General features: G+C 41.8%; 1 protein-coding gene across 2 annotated transcripts in view; it reads left to right on the top strand.

Moving 5' to 3' along the window:
- Window positions 1-21,137, top strand: part of LOC101155094 (vesicle-fusing ATPase) — a 36,150-nt gene extending 15,013 nt beyond the window's left edge. Inside the window, exons 6-21 of one of the 2 annotated variants that reach the window (XM_023957897.1) lie at window positions 211-321; window positions 2,550-2,625; window positions 2,699-2,854; window positions 4,279-4,478; window positions 4,552-4,717; window positions 5,225-5,299; window positions 5,775-5,962; window positions 6,593-6,688; window positions 6,765-6,921; window positions 6,985-7,118; window positions 14,480-14,626; window positions 16,739-16,873; window positions 17,172-17,285; window positions 18,392-18,447; window positions 18,693-18,745; window positions 20,113-21,137. In XM_023957897.1, the coding sequence (XP_023813665.1) occupies window positions 211-321; window positions 2,550-2,625; window positions 2,699-2,854; window positions 4,279-4,478; window positions 4,552-4,717; window positions 5,225-5,299; window positions 5,775-5,962; window positions 6,593-6,688; window positions 6,765-6,921; window positions 6,985-7,118; window positions 14,480-14,626; window positions 16,739-16,873; window positions 17,172-17,285; window positions 18,392-18,447; window positions 18,693-18,723 (1,842 nt within the window). In that variant the 3' untranslated portion in view covers window positions 18,724-18,745; window positions 20,113-21,137. The remainder of the gene's footprint in view (window positions 1-210; window positions 322-2,549; window positions 2,626-2,698; window positions 2,855-4,278; window positions 4,479-4,551; window positions 4,718-5,224; window positions 5,300-5,774; window positions 5,963-6,592; window positions 6,689-6,764; window positions 6,922-6,984; window positions 7,119-14,479; window positions 14,627-16,738; window positions 16,874-17,171; window positions 17,286-18,391; window positions 18,448-18,692; window positions 18,746-20,112) is intronic. The other variant, XM_023957898.1, reaches the window with a different exon arrangement.
- Window positions 21,138-22,465: the final 1,328 nt, after the last annotated feature.

The raw sequence follows: 22,465 nt of genomic DNA, 5'->3' as shown, positions 1-22,465 counted from the left end.
TGGATCTGCTGTCAATCAAAGTGTTGGTCACGTGTGTTTATTCACATAATCAGGATTTAATGGAAACAGTCTCATTGCCAAACTGTGTTTCTTCAACATGTGTAGAATTTCAACAACGTTTCGCACATATGAGTGAAGGAAATGCAGCAGTTGATGCTCAGATATCTATGTTGACTGATGTAACACAGTAGCTGCTCCTTTGTCTTCCAGCTGGTCTTCAGTTTCTGCGACAAGCTCTTTGGGTTGATGGTGAAAGACATTGAGGCCATGGACAGCAGCATTCTCAAAGGAGAACCAGCCACTGGAAAGAAGCAGCAAAAGGTACCAACTGTTGGGACAAACACTGGGAATGATGATTCTCCAGCACGACAACACCCTCCAATCCTGTGATGAGAGGATGATTGCAGTAGGAGAGGCTCACTCTGGTGTCTCTGCTTTGTTCACCTTACTGAGCCCTTCAGTTGCAGGAACATGGGCACCTGGAGGCTCTATGGGGGTCGAACCTGTTTCAGAAAAGAACTGTAGAAGCCGTGACTCAACTTCAACACTTGTGCTGCATGGTTACACTAGAGCCAGGGGGGTATTCCAGGAAGCATGTTTAAACTTCCCTGACTTTAACCCTGAACTCTGGCTGAAATCCGCCTGAACTTGCTTACTCTGGGTATGTCGGTTCCAAAACACTGGATATGAGTTAACGTAATTACGCTCCACTTGGTAACCCTGGGTTAACGCACGTACACAGCAGGTACATAAAGACATTCTCAATGGATCGCCAATTTACGGAGTCACCATGGAAACGCGTGGAAAAAAAGAGAGAACTATACTTCGGTGAGACGGAGTCAGAGATTAATGACGGCTTATGAAGATTATACGTCCATCAAAAAAGTAACACGGCTGCATCATCAGTAAAAGAAAGAGTTTCTGCTTGGAGAAAAGAACAAAGTAAACACAGTTTCTGTTCTTATTTCCATTTTCAACTGACGCATATATATATATATATATATAAATATATATATATATATATATATATATATATATATATATATATATATATATATATATATAACTTATCCAATTTTGCCAACTTAAATGAATTACTTCTATTGGTAACAAGTAATTGAGTTAAATTTATTCAACCTTATTTCTTACGTCTATAAAACTCATTAATTGTTTATACAACTCAAATTTACATATTTATTTAACTAAATGTCATATTACTCCAATTCAAGTAATCTTTTTTCCATCGTTATGAATTAAAATTCTTGAACTCTCATATGTCTAAGTTTGAGCCGGCAGATCCTCATTTATATAACAATAAAAAGAACAAAAGAGTATGTGCTCACTGCGTTCATCCATTTAGGAATTTTCCAACATCATCAATGTTCACTTTGACTGTAGGGGTGCTATATAAACTCATCATCCTCTCACTCATGGTGCAGAGACTTGAGCAAAGAAGGACAAAATAACTCTACAAAACACGGCAAAACACAGTAAAACAGCTAAACAACTAAACACATTTGGTCAAAAACCCACACTTGAACCCAAATCCGTCCAGACAGGCAAAGGGAATGGTATCCCACAATCCCTTGCGGTGCTGATCTAACAGCAGCACCAAAGTTACATCTACTTAATTGAATTAATTTGAATGAAAGTAAAATAACTGTCTGAAAACTACGTGTTATTTTTAAACTGACTTAACAAAAAGAAAGATTTTTAATGATCTTAACTGAAGCAAATAATGAAGTTAGATCAAAGTAAAAAGTTTCTCTTTCCAACATCCATATGTGGTCTTATCACCCTCTCACGGTGGAAAAAGTATTATCTGAGCTTCTTCATCCACTAAATCATCTTCAAATGGACACACCATGCTGCTTCACCTCTCTGAAAACAAACTAACCTTCAACTAAACCTGCTCCAGACCAGGTTATGTTCAGAGCATGAGTTGCTATGGCAACTTGACATACCCTGAAACATACCTCCATTTTTGGAACTGAAAGCTGAGGTTATCAACTTCCTTAGCCTCAAACTTACCGTGGGAGCTAACAGAACCTGCTTTCTGGAATACCCCCCTGGACAGACTGGCGACTAATAAAGAAAAAGTCAGAAATCACAACGTTAAGGAGTCTGTTTCTAACACAGCTTCCAGCTTAAATGTGCCAAAACATGGACTGTGACAAAACGGGACCAATGGATTTAAAGACTTAGGTCTGTGTAAACTCCGAAACTTCTAATAATCATGACAGATACCCTCTATCTGCAAATTTGTCCTATTTTAGAGGATTTTAATGCAAAAGACATCATAATCTGCCTTCTAAACACTTTTCTTCTGTAAGAAATGTTGAACTCCAAACATTCATAACGGAGGCATTTATGGAGTGTGAATGACTGACCTGTCCACAGTTCATGGGGCATATTGTATGTATTGTTTCTGGTATTATTCTATTTTCTTTCTCTCTGTTTGCTAGTTGCAATGCAATGCAGCATCGCCAACAATGGCAACAAAAATATTCTGCTTCTGAGTCGTGACTGTAAGTTTGTTCCACCAACAGATTGATGTTGGTCTCATGGTTGGCAACAGCCAAGTCATTTTTGAGAAGGCAGAGACCTCTTCTCTCACCCTTGTCGGTACGTTCCTGCTTAAAATTCACATGAACAAATCAGGTTCCTCTCCTTACCCCTAACTCCTGTGTTCTAACAGGTAAGGCAAAGACGAAGGAGGCGCGGCAGACCATCATCAACCCAGACTGGAACTTTGAGAAGATGGGAATCGGAGGTCTGGACAAGGAATTCTCAGACATTTTTCGGAGAGCATTTGCCTCTCGAGTTTTTCCTCCAGACATAGTGGAACAAATGGGTAAGACGCTTCCTTGCTACTTCTTTTGTAGTTTGTTACATCAGTTAGAGCAGCGTTTGCCAACCCTGGTCCTCAGGGAACAACGTCAGGCGTTTTTTCAGTCCTCCTCCGTACAAACGGCCTTTGATGACTGCCAAAGTCAGACGTCTGCGGAGTTTAATGATGTTTCGCTGAATCAGGTGTGCTTAAGCCGGGAAGCATGGAAATCCTGCAGGACAGATCTCCCCTACAAACACGCTTTGAAAACACTGACTCAGCAAAGTATTTGCACCTCACAGATGAAAAACGTTCTGCTGCACTGGGCTCAGAAACCTTCATACCAGCGACTAAGAGCACGCCACATGTGGTTTCGTGAACATGCTTTTAGGATACGATGTACAGCGGACAAGCAGAGAGCGGCAGGGAGGAGCTTCTTTGTTTTTGTCTGTGTTTGCTAGCACAGGTCCATCACCTACCGCTGAAAGAAGCCTTGGTACCAAATGTCCAAGCCGTGCAAATCTCTCAAATCTGGCTCCAGGCTTTTTTCTTTCACAGCTCTATTCCAATTAATGAAACTCTTGGTGTCATAGAATTCCAGCCGGGCAAAAACTGGACGTTTCAAAAGCTCCATGTTTAGAAAAGGATGCCATCCATGTGTAACTACCAACAGAGTCTCTGATCTGTCCAAGTCCATCTGTTTGGCGTTTGAGCAGTCAAAAGTTTAATGATCACCGCACGGTTTGTACGTAGCGACGTGTTGACACGAGTTTTGAGCGCCGAAGCCCAAAATGCAGGTTTCCAAGCGTTGACAGACTTCTCATTAAAAGGCGTCTCTCCAGTTGCTGAAGTGGAGGTTGCTTCAGAAATCGATCATGAAGGTGGAATTCTTTCATATATTGGAGCAACAGTCAGGAGATTTTCACTGCTTTGACATTCTGCACAAAGCCTCTTCCTACTACATGTTCTCACAGCGACTGACCTGTGTGAACACCAGAGGCTAAAAGCTCTTAGAAATCCACCTTCAGCATGACTGCTTCAGTCAGGAACCTTTGCTGTCCTATGGACAGACCTTCCAAGGATGTGGCCTTTGGTTATCTGCTTTCTCTTCATGTGTTTTTCTCTCATTCCATTACTCTGAAGCCCTTAACACAGGAAGTGGAGGGTTGGCATGTCTCATCAGATCTCCTCTCTAACATCTGTTCAAAATTTCTTCCTAAAGTTTCATTGGAAAGAGGTTTTTGAGTGATCTGATGGTCACTTGTTAGATCCTGATACATGGAGGATGAATTATCTGAACTGAATAGATTATAAAGATAACCAAATCAGAAATCAAAGTCAGAAGGAAAGATGACAGGGATCTTCAACAGTTTGAGATGACATGTTAGTGTTCTAATAGCAGGTGAAGACGTCACCTGCTTCCCTTTCTTTCTGTCTGTGGACTTCAGGCTGTAAGCACGTCAAGGGGATCCTGCTGTTCGGACCGCCCGGATGTGGGAAAACACTGATGGCCAGGCAGATCGGCAAGATGCTCAATGCTCGAGAGCCGAAGGTTGTAAACGGCCCAGAGATCCTGAACAAGTACGTGGGGGAGTCCGAGGCCAACATCCGCAAACTGTTTGCAGATGCAGAGGAGGAGCAGAAAAGAGTGAGACATTTATGGGATCTTCAGCGCCTCTGCCACCTTTTCAGAAGGAAATCTCACCCTGTTGTACTTTCAGCTGGGGGCCAACAGTGGTCTTCACATCATCATCTTTGATGAGCTGGATGCCATCTGCAAGCAGAGAGGCACAGGCGCCAGCAGCACCGGAGTTCATGACACTGTGGTGAACCAGCTTCTGTCCAAGATCGACGGCGTGGAGCAGCTTAACAACATCCTGGTTATTGGTGAGCCGCAGCTACGAAAATACCCCATGACTGGATATTTTAACTGGATCAGATTACACATAAAGGTTTAATGAAGCATTTCTGCAAACCTTTGATGAAATTCCAAAGTATTTGTTGTGATTTTTTATAAAAGAACAGTTTTGTTTGACAAACATTATCTTAATATATCAGCTGCCTTTTGTCTTAAAATGTCTGCTAACATCTCCGTTCTATCTTTGCACAAGAGTAGAAAGAGTAGAGAAGAAGACTCCTTTATAACTAGAGAAGACTTTGGACAATCTCAGGAATGCCCCTATTCCCTATCTGGGTGGAAAAAAAGAAAAATTGTTGGAATAAAAAGAAGAAAACATCAAAGATGACACATGGCTGTCCACACAGAGAGGGGAGAAAGTCCCAGAACATGCTGGGGATGAGCTGCAGTCAAAGCGAGGAAAGAAAGGTCCGCATCCATCTGATCACATGTCCTCCATGTTAATCAATACACCCCCCCCCTCCCCTTCTCTTCAGGTATGACCAACAGACCTGACCTGATCGATGACGCTCTGATGAGGCCCGGCAGGTTTGAGGTCAAGATGGAAATCGGTGAGCACTGCTAACTGTTGCCTTCAGGATCATCCATTTCCATCAGTAAAACCAAACACTTCATTGGTTTGATGCTGATCAGGCTCCACCCAAGAATCTACATCACTTTATGCTTACATGACGTTCTTATGAAATCCACTAATAGTAAATAAAGTTTTGTTTTACCTCCAAATCATTCCGGACTCAAATGAAAGAATTCTGTTGTTTTAGGAAACAGAAAATGCATTTTACAAAAACACCTTTTGTTTTGAGTAAAATTGAATCGATTTAAACATCTAAATAATCAAAATAAACAAAAATTCAATGAAACCTTTCCTGTTGACGTTGAGTGTAATTCATGTAAAAGGTTCATGGTGTGTTTCCATCACAGCATTGCTTCTCACTGCTAACAATCCTGAAGACTTTATCTCCGTTTGAGTTTATTTTCTTCTGAAATGAGGTGACCTGCCGTCCTCGGCTTGTTTCCGTCTTCCAGGCCTGCCTGATGAAAAAGGTCGTGTCCAGATCCTGAACATCCACACCATCAAAATGCGGAACTTCAACCTCTTGGCTGCAGACGTTGACATTAAGGAGCTGGCTGCAGAAACGAAGAACTACAGCGGTGCAGAGTTGGAGGGTCTGGTCAGGGCGGCACAGTCCACAGCCATGAACCGACACATAAAGGTCAGAGGCCTAACTCACCGTAGTCACCTTCAAGCCCGGGACGGTGCTGCGGGCTCTTGGGTTGTTTCAGAGGGTTGTAGAGGAGCGCAGGTATGTTTTCCCTGGAGGCTCTCGCATCCACCTGATAAAAGCGGAACGGACCATTTACAGTCATAATTTCTTCATTTTAACATCCAGGCTGCACGCCAGGAGAGCCGCCACGAGAACGTACTGATCACATCAACGCCTTTTCAGCATGAAGCATTTGCGGGGGTTGATAAAAAGGAAACATCCTAATGACATTCCTGCGTCTCACCTGCTTCCCTCTGACTTACTTAAGTGTTCTCTACAAGCCGACGGCCGCAGGGAGAATGACCATGAACGTTTGGCCTGACATGCTCATCGGCTGGTCCATGATCCTGAACTTCTGCAGCCTGCAGGCCTCGTACAGAGTTGCCCACTGGCAGACAGTTGTGACGAAGGCTTTAGTTCAACCCCAGCAATAAAAGCGATTTACAGATGATGTTTTATAGACATCAGGCCTGAATTCTCTGTTGCATTGGTTTCACCTCGGATGCTCTTTTTTCCTGCATACTGCACTCTTCACGCTGAGAGAAGAAACACGTCTTTAATGAATGACGTCTGTTTCAGGCTACGTCCACTGTGGAAGTGGACATGGAGAGGGCAGAGAAGCTGCAGGTCACGCGTGATGACTTCATGGGATCCCTCAACAATGACATCAAGCCGGTATGCAGCAGTTCCGAAGCATGCTGGGAGCTAGCATCACTGTACTGACTCCTGCTTTCAAAATCCACATCCACAGGCGTTTGGCACCAACCAGGAGGATTATTCCAGCTACGTTATGAACGGCATCATCAAATGGGGAGACCCGGTTGCCCATGTTCTGGATGACGGAGAGCTGCTCGTCCAGCAGACCAAAAACAGTGACCGCACCCCACTGGTGGCTGTTCTGCTGGAGGGTAAGACAACAGAGAGAAAGTGAGTGGGAGAGGACAAACTACAGCCCTGTTCTGTCTTTACAGGTCCACCACACAGCGGAAAGACAGCTTTGGCTGCTAAGATAGCAGAAGACTCTCAGTTCCCCTTCATTAAGATCTGCTCTCCTGACAAGATGATTGGAAGCTCTGAGATCTCCAAGTGCCAGGCCATTAAAAAGGTAAAGAAGGAGCCATAAAGCCAAAGTAGTTTAATAACCCACTTTAAAAATATGAATAATAATAAAGAAAATTTAGGGAATATAGATAAACTAAAATATGACTTAAACACAACATGAGGCGTCAATTTAAGCAATGTGGAGAAGTTTGATGCCAAAATGACAAAGAACTATATTTTAAAAGGCACCAAAGACATGCATGAAAGATGAAACCTGCTTTTTAGAAGGACGGGAACGGCCAGAGTGATTCTATCAACATGTTTTCAACCGATTTTCTTGCTGCACATGTATTTAGTAGGAATATACTATATGTACAAGTTTATAATATAGAAGAACTACTTAAGTTTCTTTAAACACAAGAACATCAAATGTTCTTGTGTTTCATTGAAGGAAAGAACATACATGTAGATATCTGCACATCCAGAAAATAAGCAGCGTTTACAGACTAGTTGTTGAATTTATTTATTTAGGTCTACAAAGGTAAACACACTTTATAATATTGAAATACTTTTATTGAGAGCAAAATACTGAATATTCAATAAATATTGGAGGTTATACATCACGGCAAAAAAGTATCCAGTCACCCACCAGTTGTCTCTCTTAAAAAGATGAAAGAGGCCTGTAATTTTCATCATAGGTGAACTTCAGCTATGAGACAAAATGAGAAAAAAACATCTAGAAAATCACATTGTTGGATTTTTTAAAAGTTTATTTGTAAATTATGACAGACCTGTAACTTCTTCTGTAGAGGATCTTCTGTCCTCCACTGGTTGGTTACCTGTAGTAATGACACCTGTTTGAACGGGTTATCTATACAGAGACACCTGTCCACAACCTCACACTGTCACACTTAAACTCCACTAAAGACCAAAGAGCTGTCTAAGGACACCAGAAACCAAACTGTTGACCTGCAGCAGGCTGGAAGCCTGAATCTGCAACAGGTGAGCAGCTTGGAGTGAAGAAATCAATTATTAGGAAATGGAAGACGTACAAGACCACTGAGAATCTCCCTCCATCTGGGCCCCCCCCCCCCCAAGATCTCACCCTGTGGGGTCAGAATGATCACAAGAACAGTGAGCAAAAATCCCAGAATCCCACGGGGGACCTAGTGAATGACCTGCAGAGAGCTGGGACCAAAGGAACAAAGGCTACCATCAGTAACACACTACACCACCAGGGACTCAAACCCTGCAGGGCCAGACGTGTCCCCCTGCTAAAGCCGGTACATGTGCAGGTCCGTCTACAGTCTGCTAGAGAGAATTTGGATGATCCAGAAGAGGATTGGGAGAATGTCCTATGGTCAGATGAAACCAAACACACGTTGTCCGGGTAACGAAGGAGTGGCTTCATAAGAAGCATTTCAAGGTCCTGGAGTGGCCTAGCCGGTCTCCAGATCTAGACCCCATAGAAAATCTCTGGAGGGAGTTGAAAGTCTGTGTTGCCTAGCAACAGCCCCAAAACATCACTGCTCTAGAGGAGAGCTGCATGGAGGAATGGACCAAAACATCAATGCTCTAGAGGAGGTCTGCATGGAGGAATGGACCAAAACATCACTGCTCTAGAGGAGATCTGCATGGAGGAATGGACCAAAACACGACTACTCTAGAGGAGATCTGCATGGAGGAATGGACCAAAACACGACTACTCTAGAGGAGATCTGCATGGAGGAATGGACCAAAACATCACTGCTCTACAGGAGGTCTGCACGGAGGAATGGGCCAAAGCATCACTGCTCTAGAGGAGATCTGCATGGAGGAATGGACAAAAACATCACTGCTCTAGAGGAGATCTGCATGGAGGAATGGACCAAAACATCACTGCTCTAGAGGAGATCTGCATGGAGGAATGGACCAAAACATCACTGCTCTAGAGGAGATCTGCATGGAGGAATGGACCAAAACACGACTACTCTAGAGGAGATCTGCATGGAGGAATGGACCAAAATATCACTGCTCTAGAGGAGATCTGCATGGAGGAATGGATCAAAATATCACTGCTCTAGAGGAGATCTGCATGGAGGAATGGACCAAAACATCACTGCTCTAGAGGAGATCTGCATGGAGGAATGGACCAAAACATCACTGCTCTAGAGGAGGTCTGCATGGAGGAATGGACCAAAACATCACTGCTCTAGAGGAGATCTGCATGGAGGGATGGACCAAAACATCACTGCTCTAGAGGAGATCTGCATGGAGGAATGGACCAAAAATTCACTGCTCTAGAGGAGATCTGCATGGAGGAATGGACCAAAACATCACTGCTCTAGAGGAGAGCTGCATGGAGGAATGGACCAAAACATCACTGCTCTAGAGGAGGTCTGCATGGAGGAATGGACCAAAACATCACTGCTCTAGAGGAGATCTGCATGGAGGAATGGACCAAAACATCACTGCTCTAGAGGAGAGCTGCATGGAGGAATGGACCAAAACATCAACGCTCTAGAGGAGATCTGCTTGGAGGAATGGACCAAAACATCACTGCTCTAGAGGAGAGCTGCATGGAGGAATGGACCAAAACATCACTGCTCTAGAGGAGATCTGCTTGGAGGAATGGACCAAAACATCACTGCTCTAGAGGAGATCTGCATGGAGGAATGGACCAAAACATCACTGCTCTAGAGGAGAGCTGCATGGAGGAATGGACCAAAACATCAACGCTCTAGATCTGCATGGAGGAATGGACCAAAACATCACTGCTCTAGAGGAGAGCTGCATGGAGGAATGGACCAAAACATCACTGCTCTAGAGGAGAGCTGCATGGAGGAATGGACCAAAACATCACTGCTCTAGAGGAGATCTGCATGGAGGAATGGACCAAAACATCACTGCTCTAGAGGAGAGCTGCATAGAGGAATGGACCAAAACATCACTGCTCTAGAGGAGATCTGCATGGAGGAATGGACCAAAACATCACTGCTCTAGAGGAGATCTGCATGGAGGAATGGACCAAAACATCACTGCTCTAGAGGAGAGCTGCATGAAGGAATGGACCAAAATATCACTGCTCTAGAGGAGATCTGCATGGAGGAATGGACCAAAACATCACTGCTCTAGAGGAGATCTGCATGGAGGAATGGACCAAAACATCACTGCTCTAGAGGAGAGCTGCATGAAGGAATGGACCAAAATATCACTGCTCTAGAGGAGATCTGCATGGAGGAATGGACCAAAACATCACTGCTCTAGAGGAGAGCTGCATAGAGGAATGGACCAAAACATCACTGCTCTAGAGGAGATCTGCATGGAGGAATGGACCAAAACATCACTGCTCTAGAGGAGATCTGCATGGAGGAATGGACCAAAACATCACTGCTCTAGAGGAGAGCTGCATGGAGGAATGGACCAAAACATCACTGCTCTAGAGGAGAGCTGCATGAAGGAATGGACCAAAATATCACTGCTCTAGAGGAGAGCTGCATGAAGGAATGGACCAAAACATCACTGCTCTAGAGGAGATCTGCATGGAGGAATGGACCAAAACATCACTGCTCTAGAGGAGATCTGCATGGAGGAATGGACCAAAACATCACTGCTCTAGAGGAGATCTGCTTGGAGGAATGGACCAAAACATCACTGCTCTAGAGGAGAGCTGCATGGAGGAATGGACCAAAACATCACTGCTCTAGAGGAGATCTGCTTGGAGGAATGGACCAAAACATCACTGCTCTAGAGGAGATCTGCATGGAGGAATGGACCAAAACATCAATGCTCTAGAGGAGATCTGCATGGAGGAATGGACCAAAACATCACTGCTCTAGAGGAGATCTGCTTGGAGGAATGGACCAAAACATCACTGCTCTAGAGGAGATCTGCATGGAGGAATGGACCAAAACATCAACGCTCTAGATCTGCAACAGTTTGTGAAAACCTTGTGAAGACTTACAGAAAACGTTTAACTGCTGTCATTGCCAACAAAGGGTAAATAAATCAAATTCAAATTCAAATTCAAATTCAAATTTTATTTGTCACACACACAATCATACAGCGTACAATGTGCAGTGAAATGCTTAGGCGACCGCCCGCGACCTCAAACAAGAAAGAATATCAATAGGAATAGGAAGAGGAAGATAGATATAAAATATAGGAATATACAAATATAAAAACATAAAAACAGAATGTCCGAATGTGTGCAAATATGCTCTAAAAGTGACATGTGAAAGTGGCTTGTGTGTATAATGTCCATGATTACTGGTTAAGAGTCCGTATCGCCTGCGGGAAGAAGCTCCTCCTCAGTCTCTCTGTGTTAGCCTTCAGAGAGCGGAATCGCTTTCCGCTTTTAAAGTATTGAGATGAACTTTTGTTTTTGACCAAATACTTATTTTCCGCCATAATTTACAAATAAATTCTTTAAAAAATCCAACAATGTGATTTTCTGGATTATTTTTCATTTTGTCTCATTGTTGAGGTTTACTTGTGATGAAAATTACAAGCCTCTCTCATCCTTTGAAGAGGGAGAACAGAACAGTTGGTGTCTGACTGAATACTTTATTGCTCGTTGTATAAAAGTAAATGACTATTTTATTCATTTTTACTGACTTGTGAAAACTGATCAGAAGAATCAAATGTTTGACATATAGTACCACAAATTGTCACTTCTCCTGGAATCACGTTACTTTAACTACAAAGTAATTCAGATAGTAACTTAGTTACTCTTTCAATTAAGTAGTAACTATAACTAATCATTTTTTAAAGTAATGTTTCCAAGACTTCTTGTTGGCATTCCCATCTTGCAGGAATTTCTGTTTTTTTTTTTTTTTGAACAGTATTTTATTATATTTTTACATAACAAAACAATGAACAAGTCAGCACAGGGTAAACTCAGTCAGTTACACAAGTTGTAGTAATGAGAAAAATAGGGACTACACATGGACATTACTTAACACTATATGTTTTATCCGACCAAAACTGCTTCACCTCTCCTCACCAGTTTCTTGAGAAGACAAAGGAGGAGCATCCCTTTTGTAGTAGACCAATAAGGTCATCAGGAAGATAGTTAAGAAGTGGTTGCCAGGTCCGATAAAAATCATCATCATTCCCCCTTAAGGAGGCACTAAGATGCTCCATTGGAAAAATCTGAAACATTTCTTTGTACCATTGGGTAACTGTGGGAGGTTTCTCCCTGATCCACTGCAAAAGAACACATCATCTCGCCAGGAGCAGGAGTTTTTTCAACAATATCAACTCTGCAGCAGTTACAGGAAGTTTCTTTGAAGATATATTCAAAAGGAAGAGGGCTGGATCTAGTTTTATTGTTTTGAGTAGTACTGAGGTGAGTTCTTTTGCAACGTTTCTCCAGAATTTGGATATTAATGGACATAGCCAAAAACAGTGATAGTAGGTTCCTGTCTGTTTTTTACATTTGATGCATATTTTGGGGACCTGGGGGTGGATTTTATGTAAAAGGTAAGGGGTGCATTGTAGTCTGTGTAATATTCTGTACTGGGGTTCTCTCAGCCTGTTGCACAACGATAATTTATTTACAGATTCAAAGGCCTTGTACCACCTTCCGTCATCTAAGTCAATCCCAAGATCGTTTTCCCACAGCCCTTTAGATCTAGAGTCTTCAAAGTTATCGCATAAAATAACTTTTCTATAAAAGAGGGAGATGAACTTCTTGTTAATAGCTGAGGAAGTAAGGTTCAACAAGAAGCTTTCTATAGGATTTTTGATAGGTTGATTTAGTGGGAGAGAGCATAATGATTCTGCAAAATGCCTAGCTTGAAGAAAACCAAAGAATTGGTAGCGTGGGATCCCGTTCTTGATTTGAATTTGTGAGAACGAGGCGATATTTCCTCCAACAAATAAATCACCCACAAATTTTAACCTTTTGAGTGCCAATCATTGAAGATGCTTACTCCCCAGCCAGGGGCAAAGCTTTGTTATGTATCAAAGGCTGTAATGCCAGTGAGGAGCCTTGTTGGCCGGCCTGCTTGGTGATGTCTCGCCAGATTTTGAGTGTGTTTTTAAGGATGAGATTGTTTGCAACCTCTCCTGGGAGCTCATTAAGATTTATTGAAAGCAAACTTAATAGAGAGTGGGGGGCACAGCTCCAAGCATCCACATGAGGTTCTTCCGGGTTGAGGAAATGTTTGAGCCAGCCATACACTACCCTGGCATGACAGGCCCAGTTGTAGTATAAGAAGTTGGGGAGTGCTTGGCCTCCCTTGTTTACCGGCAACTGTAGAGTCCTCATTTTTAGTCGTGGTCTTTTACCATGCCATATAAACCGGGATATAGATCTTTGGATATCTAATATAGCCAATCTGTTAATCCTAAGTGGTAGCATTTGCATCGGGTATAGGAGTCTGGGAAGAGCGTTCATTTTAATTAAGCTGATCCTACCCATGCATGACAAAGGAAGATCAAACCATCTATTTAAGTCATTTTTGACTGATTTTACAGTAGTTGTAAAATTTTGTTTATACAGATCCTTAATTGAAGTCGATACTCTAATCCCCAGGTAAATAAAACCGGAGAGTGACCATTTGAATGGGAAGTCAACTAGTGTGGTGTGGTCTCCAAAGTTGCTTAGAGGCAGCGCTTCCGACTTCTCAAAATTGATTTTATAGCCAGATATCTCACCAAATTGATTAATAATTGAGATTAGGTTAGGTATGGAATCCTCCGGGTTCGTAATAAACAAAAGGACGTCATCAGCATAGAGTGAGATTTTATGCTCAGTTTTTCCTAAGGTGACACCAGACAGATTTTTGTGATGTCTGATGGTTTCTGTCAGTGGCTCCAATGCAAGGGCGAATAGTAACGGAGATAGGGGACATCCCTGGCGAGTACCTCTAGATAGGGGAATGATATCAGATGTTGACCCGTTTACGCAAATCCTGGCAGTTGGAGATCTATATAAAAGATGAATCCAATTTATAAAATCTGGACCCAGTCCAAACTTGTCTAGCGTATCAAATAGATACTCCCACTCAACACGGTCGAATGCTTTTTCAGCGTCTAACGATAGCATCAGGGCGCTAGTTCTGGAATATTGGGAAAAGTGGATAATATTAAGTAACCTGCGAACATTAGAGTGAGAGTATCTATTCTTAATAAAGCCAGTCTGATCCGGATTTATTAGAGTAGGCAGTACTAACTCAAGCCTTCTGGCGAGTAGTTTTCAAGTATTTTAATGTCAGTACCAAGTAAACTGATTGGTCTGTAAGAGGCACAATTATCTGCAGGTTTGTCTTTTTTCAGAATTAAAGAGATGTGGGCCAGATTCAGAATTTCTGTTTTTTTAAACTTACCTTTAAATGGTGGCTTAACTGTGATTTTATTTAGACTATTCTGTAATACTCTTTACAGTACCTTTGGTACAAACTGTACTACATGAATCTACTTGCTTCCTTGCTCTCGCAGGTCTTTGACGATGCTTACAAATCCCAGCTCAGCTGTGTGGTGGTGGATGACATCGAGCGTCTGCTGGACTACGTCCCCATTGGTCCTCGTTTCTCCAACTTGGTTCTGCAAGCTCTTTTGGTGCTGCTGAAGAAGACTCCACCCAAGGTCATTGATCACTGAACACAAAAACACCTTTTTACGACTTTGTTCTGCTGGTCAGGGCAACCAGATGTCCGATTCTCTGTTGTGGTCTTTAGGCCACGCCGTCCTCCAGGTCTTTATCGTCTTACTGAAATGAAAAGTTTTTAAATTCAAATTTATTTATTTCTATCGCGCCTTTCATTTGTTCAAAACACAAAGTGTGTTACATTAAAGCAAATACTCATTACAAATGCAAAGTGTTTAAAAGAAGACGCATACGTAAAAAACAGAACATGTACACATTTACCCTCCCTCCCCCGGCTCCTCCCTCCACCCACCCAGTTCCCCCAAAACAACCCGCATGTCAAAACTGAACTAAGAATTAAGAACTGCAGCTCTAGAACTGCAGACCGGTCTAGACTAGTCTAGACTAGTAAAGGTTAACAGGGTGAAGTGAGCTGAGTCCTGGAGTGATGTAGACTAGTTTAGACCGGTCTAGACCGGTCTAGATGTTACCAGTCCAGCTGCTGCATTCTGAACTAAGTGTGGGTGAGCGACACCAGAGACAAAACACGACAACAATCAATCCCAGAGGTCACCAAGGCATCTCAGAAAAGGTTTAGCTTTAGCTAAGAGACACGGGGGGAAAAAACGTCAAAGATAACCCCCAGAGTTTGAACAGCAGCATCCGAGTCAGCTGTGAACCTGTCACCAAATACAAGGCAACCATTGCTTTACATCATCAATGCGCTCAGAACAGTTTGTCAGCTTTTTATTTCCAAACTGAGAGGTAGATATATCTGCAGGTCATCTGATGTTATGTTGCACAATACAAAAAAAAGAGAAGGACCAAGAATAGAACCTCTCAGGAGAGAGAGGACACAGATGAGGACCAATCCTGGCAGAGAACTGCTCCAAGTCAACGTGACTTAAAGCAATCAAGTGCAGAGCACTGAATGCTGATGACACATGATGACGTGTGACAGGACGACTGCATGGTCCACTGTGCCAAAGGCTGCTGTCAGGTCCAACAGCACCAGAACAACAACGGACACAGCAAAGTCACTGAGCACCTTTAGCAAGGTAGATTCTGTCCTGAAACATCTTTAAAACATCACGTTTTCCTCCAAAAACCAATTACATAGAAAATAGAGGAAACAACTTTGTTTTAGGAAGAGGCGTAACTATAGGGTGCTGTTTGTAAAACTGCACAGTCAAATATTAACAGCAATATTTTGCTCTTCTTTTTCTAATGAATATTTTCACCTTTTATGTATTTAAAAATGTTACATTTCCTAACTAAATATTTTTCATTTAAAGTTAAATATATTTTTGTAATTACGTAATTATATATTTTAATTCTTTATTTAGTTTACTTTGTAAACTAAATAAAGAATTAAAATATATAATTACATAATTATAATTATATTTATTTGTTACATAAATATTTAAATAGCTAAATGTTTAACTCCAAACTAAATATTTAGCTAACATGGGGTAGCTTGGTGTTGATGTCTGTGTCTGTGTCCTATTTTCAATTGGAAAATGCTTTAAGCTGCTCATAGAATGAGAACCATAAATATATCACTAAAGTTATCAATTATTGTTATTTTTGTACAGTGCAACATGAAGTCTATACCTTTCCAAAATGTTATCTGAACTACTTCCCAATTCCATCATATTTCTCTTTCGTTCTCTTGGTTTGAACTTTATTAGTGAAGTCCAGCTCTTCTAGTCATAATGTTACCTGGAAGTTTTGTTTGTGCTCAATGTTTCAGACGAAGGAAAGCCAACTTTTAAGGAAAGCAGAAGTAGATAAAAGATTGATCCTACTGACTTTTATGCTTCACTATTAATAATATCTTTGAAAATCCTCCATCCTTCTTGTTCCGCTCATCCAGTCTAAGCAGAAATTCCCAGACTTCCCTCTTCCTGGCCCGGGACCCGGGGGTCAGAGAGAAAATGTTGTCCTTGTGACCCTGAAAGGGATGTAGGATAAGAAAATGGATGGATGCTGTTGTGGCCCTTAGCTGTTAACAGAAACTAAATGATTGACATGATCTATCGACAAAAACAAAGTCAATCCTTTGATACTAAATATTAAACCAAACAAACAGACCAAAATCTGTTCTTCAGGGCCGAAAGCTGCTCATCATCGGGACCACCAGCAGGAAGGACGTTCTGCAGGAGATGGAGATGCTGGACGCCTTCAGCACCACCATCCACGTTCCCAACATCTCCACTGGAGAGCAGCTGGTGGACGCCTTGGAGGTACAGCTGCCCTGTTTTCAGGATCAGCAAGAGTTTATCTGAAAAACCAAAAGGTCACATAGAGGGATGTCTAAGGTCAGTCTAAACAACCATGTGCTTCCAAATGTCTGAGTGACAGCTTGAAAACCAAGAGGTTTCTATCTGAGATAAGATAAATTAGCCATGAAACGTTTGTGTCCTGCTTTTTTCAAGAGTAAAAGGTCTGGTCTGTTGAGATGTACAGAATTGAAATGAGGCACTTCAGCCTCGTTTTTCTAGGTTATTAGCTTTGCGAACACTTTCCTCTCACTGTCTGCAGCTTCTGGGGAGCTTTACGGATAAAGAAAGAGCCAGCATCGCGCACCAGCTCAAGGGCAAACGGGTCTGGATCGGCATCAAGAAGCTTCTGGTGTTCATAGAGATGTCTCTGCAGGTACAGAATCACTTCCTCCTGATTGAAGAGAATTGTCCTCAATTTAAATGTAAACTTTATATTTAGGCATCATTTATGTGGATTTTTTCATCACTTTGTCATTTTAACATCTACAGTGGTCCATCATTTCTTAGTAAAAAATCACAAAACTTTTTTTTATCTTAAATTTCAGCTCTGTCAAGCAGTTTAAAGTCCTACTCTGACTATATTTTTATCCACTTTCAAAGTGTTCCAGCTGGTCTTTTAATCACGATTCTTCATTTTTTAGACCAAGTCTAAAAACCTGTCATGTTCTAGGACATAGTTTCTGCAGAGCAGCAGTTCATTACTTACCTCTGAGTTGTGGGCGGGACTCCCCCCTCTCCCCCTCGCCAGTGCTGTAGGATCTCCGTCTTCATTCTCTCCCACTAGCTTACAGCCCCTCACACCCCCATCCTAACATTAGCGTAGCAACAGAAGCTGCACCAGCATCAGATCCATCCATCCGTCCGGTTCTGATCCAGATTCCAGCTCAGACCAGGAAAACGGAGACGTTCATGGATCTGTTGGTCTGCAGGTGGAGGATCAGAAAGGGGCGGAGCCTGGAGACTCTGGCCACGCCCATCTCCCTTTTTGTGTCACAAATTTGAGCTTTTTCAAACGGCGTGTTTTTATTTGCTCCAATTTGAATAAAGAAATACTCATAAAAGCAGTTATTTTTCTTAAATTCTTTTATTTATCATGAGAAAAATGCTACAAGAACATGTTAAAAACACCAAAAGCATGACTGTTACTGGAGTGGGTTTTGAAGCACCAACATTTTCCTGTAATTTATCACTATTGTAGAACTTTGGTTCAAATAAAGGACTTTTTGTTTACCACTTTTTAAATGAATCAATTTCAAGTCTGAATCCTGACTTTGTCAGCGAATAAAAAGGAATGTGAGCGTGGAAAAGTGCCGAGTTAAAGGCAATGTGGTTGAGAGGCTGTGTGTCCATCACCACAGCAAACACGGAGCTGAACGCTGATCCCACCTCCACCTGCCACTCCTCTGTTCCACCTACACAACATCTCACTGCTGTCTGCACTGCTATGTTCAGCATTCTGCTTCTATGTCTGATCTGCAGATGGATTCAGATTACAGAGTCACCAAGTTCCTGTCTCTGCTTAGAGATGAAGGGGCGTAAGTACAGTTCTTTACCTTTTCTTCTTTAAGTACAACTGCTCTGTTAGTTTTAGTCTTTAAATTAAACCTTCCATTACAGTCTGAAAATGTTATTGGATGTTTTAACATTTTTACACACATTTTTGACAACATTCCTTAGGGTTTAGTAGGATTTAAACTCCCAACGGTGCAGAATAAGCTCAACTATTTAGTAGCCTTTTTTGTATAACAACTAACCCACATGGTTATTTTGCAATTACCAGGCTGAATGAAGGTGACCAAATCCGAATTTAAGTTGTTGCTGCCCCCCTTGCTGGTAAGGCTTACAGATACTCGTGTGATGCCCTAGCGAATAGAGTAGAACCTCTGTCTAAGTCTCCTGTTTATTAGACTTTGGTTGCAGCTGCAACTTCCAGTAACCATTTCTGCTTTGCATTTGCTCCAACTTAGATATGTTTAATAAAACCTCTGACTTAGAGAAATCAGTATGACCTTCAGAGATCAAACAACAGCTGCATGTAAAAACAGTGGTCTGATTATAAAGCAATAAAATGAAGATAAATGAATAAAAAACACAAAGAAGTAAAAACGGGCTGCATGCCTTGAAGCAGGATGGCCCCTGGTCCAAGTCCTGGCTGGGGGACCTGAACCAGAACACCAATGGGGGACCTTTCTGTGTGGAGTTAGCATGTTGCATGGACTTCCTCCCACCGTCCAGAAACATGCTTCACAGGTTCATTGGTTCCTCTAAATTGTCCCCAGGTGTGAGTGTGAGTCTGAATGGGTGTGTGATTGTGGTCCTATGACAGACTGGCGACCTGGCATAGAGCTGCTGGCATAGAGCTGCTGGCATAGAGCTGCTGGCATAGAGCTGCTGGAGCCTATCAACCTGTCCAGGATGTCCCTGCCAGCAGCTCCGTGACCCTGAAAGGGAGAAAACGGATCAGAAGATGGATGAACATTTGAAAACACAGTCCTTATTGCATAGTAGCTGCTGGAAAAGCATCTGAAGGAAAAACCGTAAACATGCATTAGTGAAAAATAAGATTGGAATTATATTGACCCATTTATCTCCCTTTTCTCTAATACTTTGGCTCCAAAATACATGGACTTGAAATGCAAAATTTATCTTTTTTTTCTGCAGTTACTGGAACTTTGTCTGGTCTTTCGTAGAGTTATACACAACTCACAGTACACAACCTTTATTTATGTCTTAACCTAAATCTTACCAGGATCTACAACACTCAAACTATTAAAATGCAAAAGTAGCAACGTCAATCATCTCTTGGAAGGTTGGTGTTTCTGTTAAAAGTTTCCCAATGAAACTATAAATGAACACAGACAACCAAGATGCTTTGGGGGGTTGAGCCACCTACTCCAAAGATTCTGTGCTGCACGCTGGTTTGATTATGTAATATCTGAGCCCGAAAATCGCATGGGAATACTCCATCCATCTTCCTCCGCTTATCCGGGTTGCGGGGGCAGCAGTCTAAGAAAGGATGCCCAGACTTCCCTCGCCCCGACCACATCCTCCAGCTCCTCTGGGGTGACCCCAAGGCGTTCCTAGGACACGCTGGAGAGATGTCTTTAGACATACAGTAGATGGTGGTGAATTGGTACTCATACAACACAACCTACCAAGAAACTCAGGAAATGTCTTCTCTTTCCTTCTCCTACCTCTAGACATCGCAACTTTCATGACTAAAGGACACGGATGGCGTGAAGGAAGCGTCATCCTTTCTTCAAGTGACCAGACTTATGGGACAAAATTGGAAGAAGAATAAGCAGAAGACATCATTTCTTTGTTCAGGAACACACTGACCCATCAATATATCTAAACACTTGTCGGCATGTTTCTGTAGAGCTAATGTCCACACATTGGGACATCCCAGATTATATCTAATAACTGGAAGTTGTAGTGTTACAATTCTGTTGTCTTTAAAGACATCTGCAATAGATTACTGTAAAAAGTGCTGTTCTGTGCTAAGTGAGTAAAAAAATGCATAAAGCAACCCGTGTTCTTGCCCTAACTGTCTGTGGTGTTGGTCACATATCTTTTGTCTGACAGAAGGTCGTTGTTGTTGTGCATCCTGACAGTATAAAACTCGCTAGAGTGGAAAAATGTTACATTTTAATTTAAGATGTGAATCTAAAAAAGGCTGTTATGTTGATGTATTAGCTATGAAACAGGAGCAGTTCTGTGTGCAAATGTAACCCCTTTAAAATGCTGTTTAGTTATGTCATGTAAAAAGTATATATATATACATATAAATATATGAGGAGAAGTTAAAGAGCACCATAAAAATAAGAATATTTCATACTTTCTCAGTATGACCTATCCTGTCACTTCAGAGGTTTTGTTTTCTGGCAGGTTAATGTAATTTTTGAAAGTAATGACTGGATGTTTGGCCAGTAATTCTGTGTCACGGTTCTTTACAGATTCTGTGTTTATCTCACCATAAGTGAGTTTGTGTGAGAGTTTTGCTCATGTGGAAGTTTAGTATTTATTTGATTGGAACCATGTGTGTCAATCTAAATCACATGAAAACAACTAGAGGTTCTTTGGTTAAATGTTATTCTTTCTTACATGTTATAAATTGAAATTCTACATTTCCTGCTTTTGTTCAGACCCTTGACACTAAATGTTTACAAATAAATGTCAATATCCAAATGGTTGCAATAAAAGATGCACAGCTTCATAAAACTCATTTAAAGCTTATTTGGTTTCATTTCAAGCAACTTGTGTCAAACAAAGCATGTGGAAAAAAGGGATTGTGTGTTTTCATGTTGCTAGAGGGTTAAAGGCCACTTACTAAAACCCATGTCACACTGCCACTACATACAATTTGCGCATATTTATAAAACCATAAGTCTCATGTTTGAAATGTCTTTATTATAGCCTTTAAAGGCTTTAATTGTAGCATTCAAAAAGAAGCCTCATCGATAGTCAATGGACTCAATCATTGTCAGGAGATGTTTAGTATTTCCTCGTTGATTGTTCTTCTTGGAGGTGGATAAGGATCCAAATCCATGTGATGACTCCTGAGAAGCAGGAACAGTAGACAAAAGAAGCGTTTTCTTATGCCAGATGGACACGCCATGGTGGAAGTGTACGTATCTTCAGGAGGGAGGGTTTAGCACGTCACCTCCTCAAGTCCTCTAACAGTGTCTAGGATCAGTGTAGTGCAGAAGACATCTGGTGTGCTTTCTGGCCTAAAACTAGCTGGATCTCCCTGTTTCACTGACATTGAGACAAACAGCCTCTATCCAGCTGCCTCCCTTTGCAGTCAGACTTCCACACCTGGCAGCTGGAATTAGCCTCACTGCTTCTGCTTGCAGTGTGATATGTGGATCCAAGACGTCCTTTCAGCTATTTTTACAGCTGGTGGAATAGTCAGCAGGACCCGGTATGGGCTGGACCAACACGGAAACATTTTTCTCAAATAATCCACTAAAGTTGCATCCGTTTTGCATCCATACAGTTTTGATACCAAGTTCAGGACAGGCAGGCATCAACAAAAAAACCGAACTTGCTCCCTCATTTCTTTACTAATTTTCAAACAACATAACTTGAATTAAAGCTTGGAAAATTGTTGATCAGACTGGTACCATCTGGACCCCCCCTGGAACCTCATTGGTGCCCCTGAAACCATAGCTGCAGGAGTTTGGTTGAAACCAGCCAATGCACGCACCTTTCCCGGCGTCCACGCGGGGTCCAACTGTCACTCTTCAGTTTTGACAAAGTTCCACCTGAGAGATTTTTACAGGCTGACACTTGAAGGAACCACGATTCTTTGACATCTCATTTTATTTGCATTTAAATGATGTTAAACAAACCGTGGGTCAAAACCGAACCCAAACATGAAGCTCAAATGGTGGTAAAAAAAAGTGAATCAGAGAATGATCCCTTATTTGGGAATTTTAAAAATATACATTGTCTTTTAAATTCAACTTATCACAATTTAACATACAATTTCTGACAGAGGATAATGACTTGACTTTATATTATGGGGCTTTGCAATAGACATGATGATCC

This window comes from Oryzias latipes, chromosome 8 (assembly GCF_002234675.1).
Source record: "Oryzias latipes chromosome 8, ASM223467v1".
Classification (NCBI taxonomy): Eukaryota; Metazoa; Chordata; class Actinopteri; order Beloniformes; family Adrianichthyidae; genus Oryzias; species Oryzias latipes.
This window is presented reverse-complemented; position numbering and strand designations above follow the sequence as displayed.